General features: G+C 42.8%; 4 protein-coding genes across 4 annotated transcripts; 1 reads left to right on the plus strand and 3 right to left on the minus strand.

The window, feature by feature from the left end:
- Window positions 1-289: 289 nt before the first annotated feature.
- On the minus strand, window positions 290-4,484 carry I206_101066 (uncharacterized protein; the record flags this gene model as incomplete). Its single annotated transcript, XM_019152040.1, has 17 exons — window positions 290-613; window positions 659-961; window positions 1,012-1,080; window positions 1,129-1,188; window positions 1,348-1,377; window positions 1,450-1,467; window positions 1,542-1,643; window positions 1,705-1,734; window positions 1,801-1,908; window positions 1,977-2,229; window positions 2,287-2,517; window positions 2,575-2,667; window positions 2,728-2,808; window positions 2,868-3,242; window positions 3,293-3,468; window positions 3,536-3,727; window positions 3,783-4,484. 17 exons carry the CDS (start codon window positions 4,482-4,484, stop codon window positions 290-292), a joined length of 3,147 nt encoding a protein of 1,048 aa, XP_019014178.1.
- A 674-nt stretch (window positions 4,485-5,158) lies between these two features.
- Window positions 5,159-6,467, minus strand: I206_101067 (uncharacterized protein; the record flags this gene model as incomplete). Its single annotated transcript, XM_019152039.1, has 6 exons — window positions 5,159-5,227; window positions 5,284-5,356; window positions 5,425-5,492; window positions 5,589-5,807; window positions 5,878-6,210; window positions 6,306-6,467. The coding sequence occupies 6 exons, from the start codon at window positions 6,465-6,467 to the stop codon at window positions 5,159-5,161; spliced, it is 924 nt and encodes a 307-aa protein (XP_019014177.1).
- A 781-nt stretch (window positions 6,468-7,248) lies between these two features.
- I206_101068 (uncharacterized protein) lies at window positions 7,249-10,426 on the plus strand (the record flags this gene model as incomplete). Its single annotated transcript, XM_019152038.1, has 9 exons — window positions 7,249-7,570; window positions 7,643-7,965; window positions 8,037-8,217; window positions 8,276-8,469; window positions 8,528-8,668; window positions 8,719-9,060; window positions 9,127-9,617; window positions 9,687-9,840; window positions 9,899-10,426. The coding sequence occupies 9 exons, from the start codon at window positions 7,249-7,251 to the stop codon at window positions 10,424-10,426; spliced, it is 2,676 nt and encodes an 891-aa protein (XP_019014176.1).
- A 238-nt stretch (window positions 10,427-10,664) lies between these two features.
- Window positions 10,665-12,588, minus strand: I206_101069 (uncharacterized protein; the record flags this gene model as incomplete). The annotated part of the gene is made up of 5 exons (XM_019152037.1): window positions 10,665-10,800; window positions 10,886-11,439; window positions 11,506-11,850; window positions 11,930-12,031; window positions 12,097-12,588. 5 exons carry the CDS (start codon window positions 12,586-12,588, stop codon window positions 10,665-10,667), a joined length of 1,629 nt encoding a protein of 542 aa, XP_019014175.1.
- Between the last annotated feature and the right edge of the window lie 395 nt (window positions 12,589-12,983).

Below are 12,983 nucleotides of genomic sequence, written 5' to 3' on the forward strand. Positions count from 1 at the left end.
ATCTCAATATATACTGATACGATTTGGATGTCAATATGATATTTATCCAGGGTCAATGTTCATCTGAATTGCAAAGGCACTGCTCCGTGCTTACTTTCAATAGTAATTCACTTGAATACATAGTTGGCCATAATGATGTCAATTACAAATGCTATACGATCGATTCGGGTGATCAAACCATGATGTTAACTACAATCTTCACTCTCTCTCGATACTATGTAAGGGTATTTACAGCTTGCTGACGAGTTAGTATATAAAATCCAGCACAATACATACATCGATGGTCAATTCAGTGAACTCTAGCTCCTCCCTTCTTCCTCAAACTCTTATGATTAGCGGAAGGATCAAAGTCACTGTCATTGTCATCTTCCGCCTCTCTGGTGATCTTCTTGGTAGTTTGACCTTTGACTATGGTTCTGAGTTTCGGAGTGGACTTAGACGTGCTGGCTATAATAGAAGGATTGAATTGATTGACGGGGTGAAGTGCTCTTCTTCCACTTCTTGTGGCGTTTACTGGCTGACTTGCTGGCGGAGACTCGATAGCATCCAACTCTACATGTTCCTTGAAACTTTGGGACGTTGTAGTCTTCTGCAAGCCAGTAGTCTTCAATCTCTGCAAATCAGTGAAAAGTTCACGAATTATGAATTCGTGACTTACAGATTCCTTGTTCTTGTCCTCGATAGTCTGAGGTCCGGGCCCTTGTATGACGTTGTCTAATACGCTTATGTCTTCCCAGGATAAGGCATCGCCATATTCACCTTCACCTTCGTCTTCACCACCATCTTCTCTTTCGGCAGGGGTGTTTTTCTGTTTCTTTGAATCCGGTCCAGACATGACTTCCTCGTTGTCATTCCAGCGTCGCTTGTTCTGACTCTTCTTCGAGTTCCTGCCTTTGGATGAAGCGTCGCTCACTGTTGACTTGTCTAGTCCAGCCACAGCGTCGGTTACAGCAGGCAGAACCTGACAGCATCAGTTAGACCAGAACGATACTGTTAGAAAGAAGATCTTACGTTACCAGGTGACGCAGCTTCAACGGTCTGCCTAGACTCAGCAGCTGGTGGTTTCGCCATGGCGCGAGTCTGAAATACACCGCGTTATTAAGGAGGTCTGAATGTATGATGGCTTACCTCTACTGCCTGTCGCTGCGATGCAGCCTGTCCTTGCAAGCGTTTGACGGCGCTTTCAAGCTATGTCGGCCCATGTGATATCAGTTTACAGTTTACAAGTATAATTGAGTTTTACCATTGGTACTCAAGCCTCACAGACTTGATCATATTCACTACACACGAAAAATATTTTAAGTATCGACTGGACTCCATTCACAAAGGTAGTGTCATTGGACTCACAATAATCTGTTTCCTTTGATTGAAAGTCAACTACATCGCCGAATTAGTTTTCGTATTGTAGCCTGCACTAAGTTCTCACCTTTCACAGAGTCTTCAGCCCACTTTACCAGTCTTTGCTCGCTGACACTCTTCATCTCGTCATTACATCATTATCTGGTTCGGATTAATCTGTAGTCAATGGAGGAATGGCTCACTGCTGTGCCGTGCCTCATCCTCTCCACGCCGGCTTCCGGATCTTCGTCCTTCTCCATACCTCCTTGAAGATCCGTAAGTTCCGCTTTCTTCTTTTCGAGCTCCTACGAAGACCAGGCTGAGAATACAATCTCCCGCTGACCACTTTTCAAGAGGAGCTCTTACCTTTCGACACTCCTGCAAATCTTGTTGTAACTGGATAATGATGGAGCAGGTCAATGCACGATGGCCGCAGGATGGCTTGGCTGCCGTGCCACTCACTCTGTAGATAATCGTCTCGGAAGACGTACCATCTTTACTACTGTTCCTTGCTGCCAAAGAAACTGAATCGCTTCGGTCTTCAAGTTTAGCTTCGAGTTTAGCAAGTATCTAATCAATTAGACTGCATTAGTACTGTACCGTACCACTTGAAAAAAGGTCTGTATTTAGTAATTCACCTGTTCATGGGTTTGTAAGGCTTTCAATTGCAGCTCGGAAACCGTGTCCTTGAGATCGTCCACCTTCGACAAGCATTCTTGATATTTTACATCCATTTCGGCTTTTTCTGCTTGCAGATTGCGGATAACACTTTCCATCGTCTTGAGCTTCTCTTCATACTCAGCCCCCCTTGTGGCTTGTTCAGATTGTTGTTCCGCTCGGACGACACATCCCTTATGAACGTCCTTCAGACCGTCTAGCTCCGCTTGCAAACTACGTTAATCTGCAGTCAGCTTTCTGTTGTTCCGCTCTATACAAGTTGGTGCTCACTCGTTGTTCTTCGAGCGGACTTGCTGGAGGCAGAAGCTAAGGTCGTCCATCTCCCGGAACTTGTCCTTCAATTGGCTTTTGTATTTCAGGGACAAGTCTTCGAGCATTGCTTCAGCATCGCACCCTTCGCCGCCTTTTTGACTGAGCAACCTAGTAAAGTCCTCAATAAGGCTTGTATGGCCAACACAAGTTGTCAGTAGGTTTTCAAGCTGTTTCTGCAGACTAATTTTCCTGTAGAACCGTGAGCGTGTGAGCTTCGTACGTATTCCATGTTCGAGAGATACATACTCCTTCTCCAGATCTAAAATCTTATTTGACGAGATATCCCTCTGTTTCAGAAGTTCCACAAGCTGGGAACCATCTGGAGTCTTATTGTCGAGGCTATGCGGTTTATTAACAGGAGATGTTAGGCTGATAAAATGCAGACGCGTATTCCCTCACCTCGAAACTTTTTCTTCCAACTTCTGCAGGAAGGGAGTAATGGTCTTTTCGTATGTTTCCACTTTCAATTCCAGTTGTTTACTGAAGGGCTCAAAGTTAGTGGTAAGCTAGCCAGCGGTGAAAATGGCATGACTTCTTACTTTCTGACCAATTCGTTTTGGGCCTGTGCTTGCAGTCGTGAGACCTCGTCTTGCGTTTTATCGTACTTGAGCTTGTTGGTCTTTTCTGAACTTAGTTCCTTCTTCATTTCCAGGATTTGAGTTTTCACGCGAGAGAAAGCGGTCTCGTAGAAATTGAGATCTGGATGTGAAACGCCAATCTGGATTAACAGCGATCTTGATGTAGGCAATGAGACTGAAAGTGGAAGGTCAGACCTACTGATGGTGGCACAGTCAGACGTCTCTTGAGAGCCCTGTAGACTGGTGCCTTCCTCGTTGATTGCTTGCTGCACGCTGTCCAATTGTACTTTGAGGAAGGCATCAACTTCCTGTAATGCCAGCGCATTTTTTCCTTCCCTGTCTGGAAGATCAGCTTGCACAATGCCCGCAAATCTCTTCATACTCACGCTTCTCTTGCCGAATTAAGTTGATATAGAGCATCATCACGCTCGTTTGCTTTCTTCTCAGCTTCTTGCGTTGCTTGACGCCATTGGCGTTTCAATACTGTAATTTCTGACGAAAGACCTGCACAAATTTGACCCAAATACACGATCTGATCGCTCTTCCATTCGTCCTCGATTCGCTTTCGATCACAACCAAGCAGAAATGAGCAGCCTTCACGTGTCTGGACGATACAGCGCCACACTTACCAACGCGTCATGCTTATCGTGAGCCGACTCCAGAGCCTGCTCAAGAGTCTGACGTTGAAAGACACGGTTAGAGTTGAGACGGATATCACTCTGGTGCTGACCGACTGGGTACTCGTTGTCACTGCTGGTATCTGAAATAGCCTTCTGAATACCGGACTGAGGGAGCATTCGTTGTTGCTGAGGTTTCAAGCTCTGCAATATAATGATCAGCTTGCTGCTCCTCCCGTAAACTCGATAAAATGCTCACTGCGGATGATTTTGATAAGGGAGTTGATTGTACACGGTGCAACCGACTCGCTTGCCCAGCACTTCTGTTGTCTGGTGATGGCGATGACTGGTCGTTCAGGGACGGTTTTGCCATTTTGGCGCCCGGATCGTGAAAAGTGCTACCAGTTAGACTCTTGTTGTACTGGGTATTGGCAATAGTGAGCGGATCATCCAGGAGGTCATCATCATTGGGAATAAGAGCTTTCTGCCTTTGAGGTATCATCTTGCTCTGTTCGTGCGTTGCGAAACTGCCATCGGTTGTGGACATTGATCTGGATACTGGTCTCCATTGACTGGACTTGGGGTCGGGATTCGATATTTGCAAATTGGATATTTCCTTCGATGGCGAAGCCGTGAAGCTGTCGACAGCCGATGCTCTTCCGTTCCGATGATATTGGGACGACAATTGAGAGTTCGGGTCCTCATAAGATTGAGCTCTTGATTCCTGCTGCAGTGCATGGTGACGTGGCCCCTTTTGACTTGGGGCAATATGTCGTTGAAGAGGAGCGGTAGTGGGAAATGCGCCACTATCAACATCGGGGTTATGCGTATTTCTAGACAGGATTTCGCGGGCAAATGAGCCATCACTTTGGTCTGTAACGTGCGACTGATATTGAGTTTCGGATAAGGAGTGAGTTTTGAAGGATGTTGGGGCATGATAGCCCGGAGGTGGTTGAGACATCTAAGCAGGAAAGTCAGATGACCATCTCGTCAGCTCAGGGAGCGATGTCTTGCTAGTAGAATATAACACACCTTGAAGTGTGACTAACTGGAGCGGTGGTCTACAGGCAGTTCAGGGCAATCCTCAGACAGTATCTAGATGTCAGAATGAGCAAAAGTCTGTCCTTGGGATGGCGAGATCTCTTCCCTCAAGCTATCAGTATAACATACCAGTTACGAAATGACCGATTAGTAGGGGTCAGCAGAGTATTGATCAGAGAGCCTTAAGTAGGAGGAGAGGAGAAAGAGGATGTGTAATTGATTGATTGAGAGACCTCTCTATGAATGATCCAGGAAGAGGGAATTGAAAGAAGAAGCAAGAAGAAAAGAAGAAGGAAAAGGGGTTGAAAGCGGTAGATAAGAATGTGTGATTCGAGATTATGTTTAGGCCCATAAGCGATTGATTCCAAGTGCACGGACCAGATTGTGTGATGATACAAGTACACGTCAGCTTTTGATGGTAATTATGAATGTATTCTATTCGGCTATCAGACGTCTGTCATACCAAGATTAGTCAATTTTGTGTAGCACAGCAATGCATCAAATTCGATACTTCCAGTATGTAGTTCACATGATATGTTTATCCTCTTATCACATCCCGCCTCTTTTGATCGTTACTCTTGAGGTTCTTCCAGTTCACTTCAATGGACTCCAAGGACATGGTACCATGATAGTTGATTTCATGCTTTGAGCTAATTTGACAGTCTAATGCAGAAAAAGGAAATCAGTCTATGCACCTATTAATGGATATGATCACTTACTTCTTGAACAGTATCGCTCCAGCTTCCCACACTCCATGCTTGTTCCCTAGTATGTTTACGAGTCTCCATATCTCTGAAAGAATAGCATGTCAGGTCAATACTGTGATTGTATCATATAAAGACCTCGATATATATACTCACGGGTATTGCCAGATATGATGAACTTCATGGAGTTGCCCTACCTGTGAGAAGAAGGCACCCACAGGTTGCTGTCAAATCATCACGGATTAGCTTGATTCAGCCATGGAAAGCCCGAATCCTGAACAACCGGAGCCTGCGAGATATTTCATGAACAATTTACTCACCACGAATCTCTTCCTAGCTTCCAATCCTCTTCTCCAAGCATATTCCCAATCTAGCAGTTTACCAGGTTGCAATTGATAAGTTCTCATCTCGAATATACCTCCATCTGGATATCCACTATCGTGAGGTGGTGAGGATGGCCAAAAACTGAACTCAGAAACGATTTGATGTTGTCGAGATTGCAACAAAGGGAGTATGGCAGATTGTAAAGATTGCATTTCCTGCCAAAATCAATACAATCATTCGTTAGCTACATGGCGACATAGCTACTCAGCAAGGACTAGAACACACTTTACTACCTTTTAGCGCTCGACTAGTCTCATCATAGCCCTTATATCCTTCGTACTCAAGAATATGAGTAAACTCCCCAACAGTTCCTACTACACTTTCCCAACTTCCCGTCAATTTGACTCTTCCGAATTCTCCATTATGATCAATCAATTCTCTGAAGTATTTCTCTGCAGCAGCGAGATACTCATCTCGTTTAGAAGGTACGATTTGATGTGTTATCTTCTCATGTACGTATTTACCCCTTCCTACTAATTTTGAATGTTGACCATGTTGACCACCTGAAGGATCGACAAGTCCGGCTGCTTTAGCTTCTTTTGATCCGTATAACAAGGACTATAATTAACCATTAGCGTCCTTTCAGTTATCCTCGCGATGTCATATCAAGCGATGAGGTTTCCACGGGAGAGAGAGGTAGACGGATAACTCACTCCGAAAAAACCCTCTCCGCCTTTCTTAGGATCAGTCTCAGGTTCAGGTTCACCAGGAGTTACTTTCTTATTGTTGACCAAAGGGGAAGTGTGTAGACTTGCTGCAAGAGGAGCTATCACTCTCGGGGCTCGCGTCGCTGTACGAAGGGATAGAAAGGACATCTTGCTTTGGAATATGTGGCTATGAAAAGATGAAGACGATGGAAGTAATTGATTAATACTTGTACTTGTGACACCAATAGATGTGTTGCGCAATAATGGTCGGTCGGTTTAGCCGGTATGATAATGGTAAATTAAAGTGCGGGGTATCATTGTAGTGACGTTTATACCCTGTACGGTTGGCCCCACGTCAAGTTGATCGACTAAACCCTACTACTACCCTGTCAACGATCTCCCTGTGCCACATTGAATTAAATCCCGAATTACCGTCATAGTATACCACGTTGATTGTCTGTCTTCGCGCATTCCATCATTGTAGATGGAAGACTGAATTAGATGTTATTGTTATCGAGGTCATTGTTCCTTCATTCCTCTTCATCAAGGTAGAGAGGATCATAGCAGGTTAGACTAACATTCCCATCCCAAAAAGGTATCTTCTCTTGATTTACTACATCATAACATTGTTGATCATCCAGCTTATCAATTGTTTTTACCTGCTTCCCTCTATCACGAATTCGTTATGATTCAACTTCGACCATCTCGGATGATTTTGCCGGTAACCCGTGTGGACCGATAACGAAATGACACGATGTAGTAGATCCCGATTCTTTTCTTGGGACTCAGTGCGAGAAGGTCATTGTGGTCTGAAGATTCGATAACATAGGTGAGCGTTCAGTCCTACTACAAGCAAGGTATCTTCTCCTTGAGAAGCCCGGTCATCTTTGCCTTCCTTTCTTCTTTGCGAGTTATCCGTCCAACTAATGTTCTGTACCCAATAGGCATTATGTCAGGATCTCATTCTCGTTCTCCACCTCCTCCACCTCGGGATTACCCTCCACCAGGAGAAAGAGAATTTGATGAGCGACCAGGATTTAGTCGAGGTGGATTTGCACCTATACCTCACCGACACGCAGATTTACCTCCTATACCTCCGTCTCGCATGGACAGGGACGATTATGATAGAAGTCGAAGAGACAGAGAATTTCCCCGAAGAGAATTAGATCCAGATCCGGAAGATAGGTACGAAAGGAGAGAATGGGATGATTATCCGCCTCCACCAAGAGGTGGTAGAGGGGGAGGTGGAAGTCATTGGGAAGACGATTATGGTGTGTCTTCGCTCTGAATTTCCAGATTGTTCTCGTAAAACTCTCATAGCTGATCAGGGATCTGATATTTAGATCGACCAAAGAGACGACGTTCACCCTCACCACTCGGACCTTCTCATCGTCAAAGACTGCATTCTCCGTCACCACCTCCCATTCATCATCGATACGGCAACAATCTACCTGATCCAGCTTCAGTAGAAACTTTATTAAGTTTTAGACAATTCGCAGAATGGTTCAGAGCTTCCCATCCTCAAACTGCTAAAGCGGATGAAGAAGAGACAAGAAAGCATAGAGAATTGATTGAATCTGGAAATGCTAATGAGACAGAAGCTAAGGAGAAAGTCGGCATGGCAAAGCGATATGAGAGGTACCGAAAGGAGTTCACCTCCAGACAGGTAAGTCACTCTTTCTCTCGACTGAAACAATCTTCTACCCTAAAGTCAAGCTGACCTGACATGACCAATAGCTCTATGCTTTATTTTTGACTCACAAAGACTCTATATGGTTTCAAGAACGATATTCACATCTACCTGAATTTGTTGCATTCCGAAGGAGACTGAATCGTCAAGGTAGAGTACCTTTAGCTGAGAAGCACCTGGAGGGCCTGAGGTCCGGAGCATGGGATACAGTTGAATTCGATATGGCTGGTGCGTTGGAGTCTGAATTGTCACAAGTTCTACGATTCCTAACTGAACTTGTTTACAGAGGAATCCGAAGCTAAATCGATGGAGAAATCGCGATTGAACGATCATGATGAGCCTGAAGGACTTGATCGTGCGCTCGGCGATGGAGGCAATTGGTCAGGAAATGATACGCTTCGAGCGGAGATTGCGCCTAAGCCCAAACAGGTCTTCGTCAAGACCGCTCCACCCACCACAAGTCGAAAAGAATTAGAAGAGGTAAGCTGGCACGGGATCTAGATTACCGAGACTGCAGCTGACAACCTAAAAATCTTAGCTCTTTGCCAGAGTACCTGGATTTCAATGGCTCGCTGTGTCTGAACCTGCTCAAAAGAAATCTTTCCACCGTGTCGCTTGGGCTCAGTATGCCGATGATGTCGATATAAGCGAAGTCATCAATAAGCTTGATGGTCAAAAGGTTAGCTATTTGCCTGGATTTTTCCATCGTGCGCTAACGGAATTTTGCAGATCGACGGTTTCACCTTTCACATGTCTGTCAACTCAACACCGACAATCGGCAGGCTAAGGGTTACTCCACCTGTTTCCAACACCCTAGACCGCTTGACACTCGATGGGGAGAAAGCAAAGGCATTAGCCATAAAGGTGGAGGAGGAGCTCTTGGGTGATGATGAGGAAGACGATGATAAAGTCGAAGCAGATGGTGAGGCTGTCAAGACTGAGAGTGCAGAGAAGAAAATTATGGGCCTACGAGAGAAAGTCAGCGATTCAGTGGAGGAGACGATACAGAGGTTGTTAGAGACCAATGGGCTCAATGGTGAAGAGCTGGATGAGGAAAAGAAACTCCATAAAGTGAATATAATTCAGCTTTTTCATAATGTTGTCGCGTATACAAGCTGATTGTTGAACTCTAATCAGGCCAAAATTATTCTGGATCAATGGCTAGCTTACCTCAGACACGGATTGGCGACTTGCTATTACTGCGTAGCCCCGATGTCTTTTGCCGAAGAACTACATCGAAAATGTATAGGTCATATGAGACCACATCCAAGTTCGATACCTGAAGCTGAAGCGGACGAAGTTGAACAAGCTGTGGTAGAGAACAACGGGGAAGATCCCGAACCTCAACACACAGTCGACGCTGTAGCCGATAATAAGGAAGCGGAGGTTGAGGACGGGGATGAAGATCGAGAATTGAGAGAAGCCGACCAACCTTCAGAAACAAATCAAGCTCATCAAGATGCAAACGGAGGTGGTAAAGATCGTAGGGAAGGTCAAGGTCAAGGAAAGAAACAATTCTTCCCGCAGAAAACACAAGACGAGAAATGGGCTGAGGGGCTGGACCATAAACTTAGACCACTCTTAGGGGAGGTAGATCTAGCTGACTACGGGGGCAGAGATGTGGAAGCGTGAGTGCTTGCAAATATGTTTGCACGATGATTCGATCAATGGCTAATCTTTGTGAGCGACTTTTTTAGCGAGACGAAAAAGCTTTGTGCCCCCCTCATCAAACAGGAGGAAGCTTCGAAATATAGATGTAAAGATTGTAATAAACTCTTCAGAGCTCCTGAATTCGTTATCAAACATATCATCGTGAAGCACCCTGAAATTACCAAAGAGAAGATCGACGACGTGAGCCTGTCATCAAATTGTATCACTGACGAACATCGCGCTGACGAAGACTTTATAGATATCCACTTTGAACAATTACGTACTTGACCCTCAACATCTTCAACCTTCATTGTCAACTCCAGCAGCAGTAGATGATAAACTTCTATCGAATTCGTTACCATTAGCTATTGGAGGTAATTTCCAAATGCCAATGGGAGCGATAAATCCAAATATGCCCGATATTACACAGGGACAACAAGGAGGAGGAGCAGGTGGAAATATGAATTTAATGCAACAACAAATGATGATGATGATGCAAATGCAACAAGCTATGTTAATGGGTATGAATCCACAACAAATGAATTTTAATCCAAATTTCAATATTTCACAAAATCAACAACAACCTAATACCAGAGAAGGTGCAGGATTAGCATCTAGAATGGGTGGATACGCTTCAAGAGATTCAGATAATAATAATAGTAATACTGGTTCTTCATTACCTTCTATAACTCCTGGTAGGGAAGATCCTAGAGCTAGAAAAGGAAGAGTTAGTTATACGGATTTAGATGAACCTTCTTCAGGAAGCGGAGGGGGATTACCATATTAAAAAACAAGTTAAAGGAAAATATGTATTGCATGTATATTTTAATATCATTTCAAATCACATTGTTTTTATTCAATTGATTGATGGAGATGCATAATTCGGTATTTTTATTCTGGTATTTGCATTATATGATATCAAACGGCATTATTACAATTGATTTATAGTACTGTACATTTTACATCAAGCAATATTTTGATCAATTTGATCGAAAATAATTATCATCAAGATAAGGGAAGGTTTTTTATAATGGAGATAAAATATCACTTAATCCTAAATCTAAATTAGTATTTAAATCTAATAAAGAACATTCTCCAGAAGGTAATCTATTTCCTAAACAAATTGATAAACATAAATTTAAATTAAGTACATTTTCGAATCTAAATTATCAAATTAAAAAAAATCATTAGTTTTTACGATAATACTAATTTGATTTACAGATAGAAGAAAAGTATTATTACTAACCCTTTTGAACATTTACATTCACCATTTAATTCGATTTGATCAACTCTACAACACATTGTAGTTTTGAATTCTTCTCCATTTGAACATTTTAATTGGGATTTTAATGGTGGATGTGATAACTTTATTACTCCTCCTGGTTTGAATTGATCATCTTCTTCATCATCCTCATCTCCAGTGTTATTAGAAGTTTGAGTTGGCACGCTATTATTGATTGATGGGGTAGGTAGAACTTGAGATACTGTAGAACTTGATGTACTGATAGATGATGAACTTGATATAGTTGATGAGATTGATGAAGAGGTATATGTAGATGTAGGAGTAGGAGTATATCCTGCTTCTTGAACAGATTGAGAAACTGAATTAACATTTATCTCTTCGTCATTAGCTGCACAATTTGATAAGGTTGTTGTCGCCCATTGTGTTTGTGTAGCCCATTGAGTTTGGACACTGGTTGAAGTGATCGTCTGTGTCTGTGTCTGTGTTTGGGTTTGGGTTTGGGTCTGTGTTTCGGTTGCCCAGATCGTAGTTGGTTGAGTGGTAGTAACCATCTCCACCTAATAAAAATAAAACTCTTCAAAATCTATATCTTATCAGATATTACAGTACACTTCTAGACTCACGAATACGGTAGCAGGCAGAATAACCGTACTTGTACTTGTACTAGTGGTCAATACTACGTTATCAGCTGAGATGGATTCATCATCAACTTCTTGAGATTCTGCCACAGGTTGAGTTTGATCAGGTGAAGATACAGTTGTTATTGGTGTCACAGTGGGTTGAACATTATCAAAGCCAGCTATAGTGGATGTAGGGATACTATTCAACGTGGTAGGTGGAACTTCATTGATCACTGCGTCGGTAGCTGTAGGTACTGAATTGGCCGTTGGTACAGAAGCGGGACTTGCAGAAGTAGATTGAATTAACACTTTAGGACGTGGTTTAGCAGCTAAGAATTTAGAGCATTTCTTCAGATAATCAAATGTCAGTATGAATTCCAAATTGCAACAACTCCAGAGGAGGAAAACGTCGAATGAATGGACTTACTCCGTTTGAGGATCGTCCTCCTGGACAATTGAATCCACCGTCACCATCACATGTAGGCATAGAATAAGCAGGGTATGTAAATCGTTCTCCACCAAATTCAATCTATCCCAAATTCGTCAACTCAAACTCCTGAGTTCATTTTTCTTAGCTAGGGGTAAAATACTCACTTGAGCTTGTAAGAATGTATCTAAACCTTCTACTTGATCTAATCCTAAATCAGCTTCAAGCTGAGCACTAATGACTAAACCTCTTGAATCACTCCAACATGCACAAGGGATATTATATTGTTGATTTGACCAATATCCATTTACAGGTCCACAGATCATTTCTTCATCGTCATCCAGATCGACATTCAATCCTACAGTCGTATTAATGCCTAATAAATCGACATTGGCTCCTATAGAAACATTAAGAGGTCCAGTAATGGTTTCAACTGTATCGAGTAAACCGTTGATTAAAGATCCATCACCGGTGTTGGAAAGAGTAGGTGAAGGATCTCCGGGTGTAACTGGTAGTCCAGGTAAATTGTCATCTTGAGTCAATGGGTTGATGACACTATCCAAGTCTGAGATGGGACCGGCTCCTAATAAGGGATATGGAAGAGGTGCGGCACTGAGAAGCGGTAGTAGAGGAAGAAGAAATAAGGCTTTGGAGAACATCTTCGAGTAATCGTCAAATCGAAACTTTGATTTGATGTGAAATTATTTTATTTATCAAATAGTTGTGGCGGTATAATTGGGTTGATCGTTATAAGTTTGATTGATTATTGCAATTAGTTGTGGGTAACAATAAGTCGAGGTGGTGACTAGCAATCACTAAATAAGTTTAAATATTAAAAGACCACTTGGGTTGAAATAAATAGCGAAATCGAAATTGGTTTTTCAACAAGAATAGGAAGAAAAACTAAAATTAGTTTGTAAAGAAAAGATAGAAAAATACCTTGATACATAATCTTTTGATTGCTCATATATGTATAGTCCTCTGACACAACAATGATCAAGAAAGCAAACTTCCACGATTCCCACCGTGAGAAGGCTTATTCGCTTGTCAGCTT

The sequence above is a fragment of the Kwoniella pini genome, chromosome 1 (genome assembly GCF_000512605.2).
Source record: "Kwoniella pini CBS 10737 chromosome 1, complete sequence".
NCBI classification, from domain to species: Eukaryota; Fungi; Basidiomycota; class Tremellomycetes; order Tremellales; family Cryptococcaceae; genus Kwoniella; species Kwoniella pini.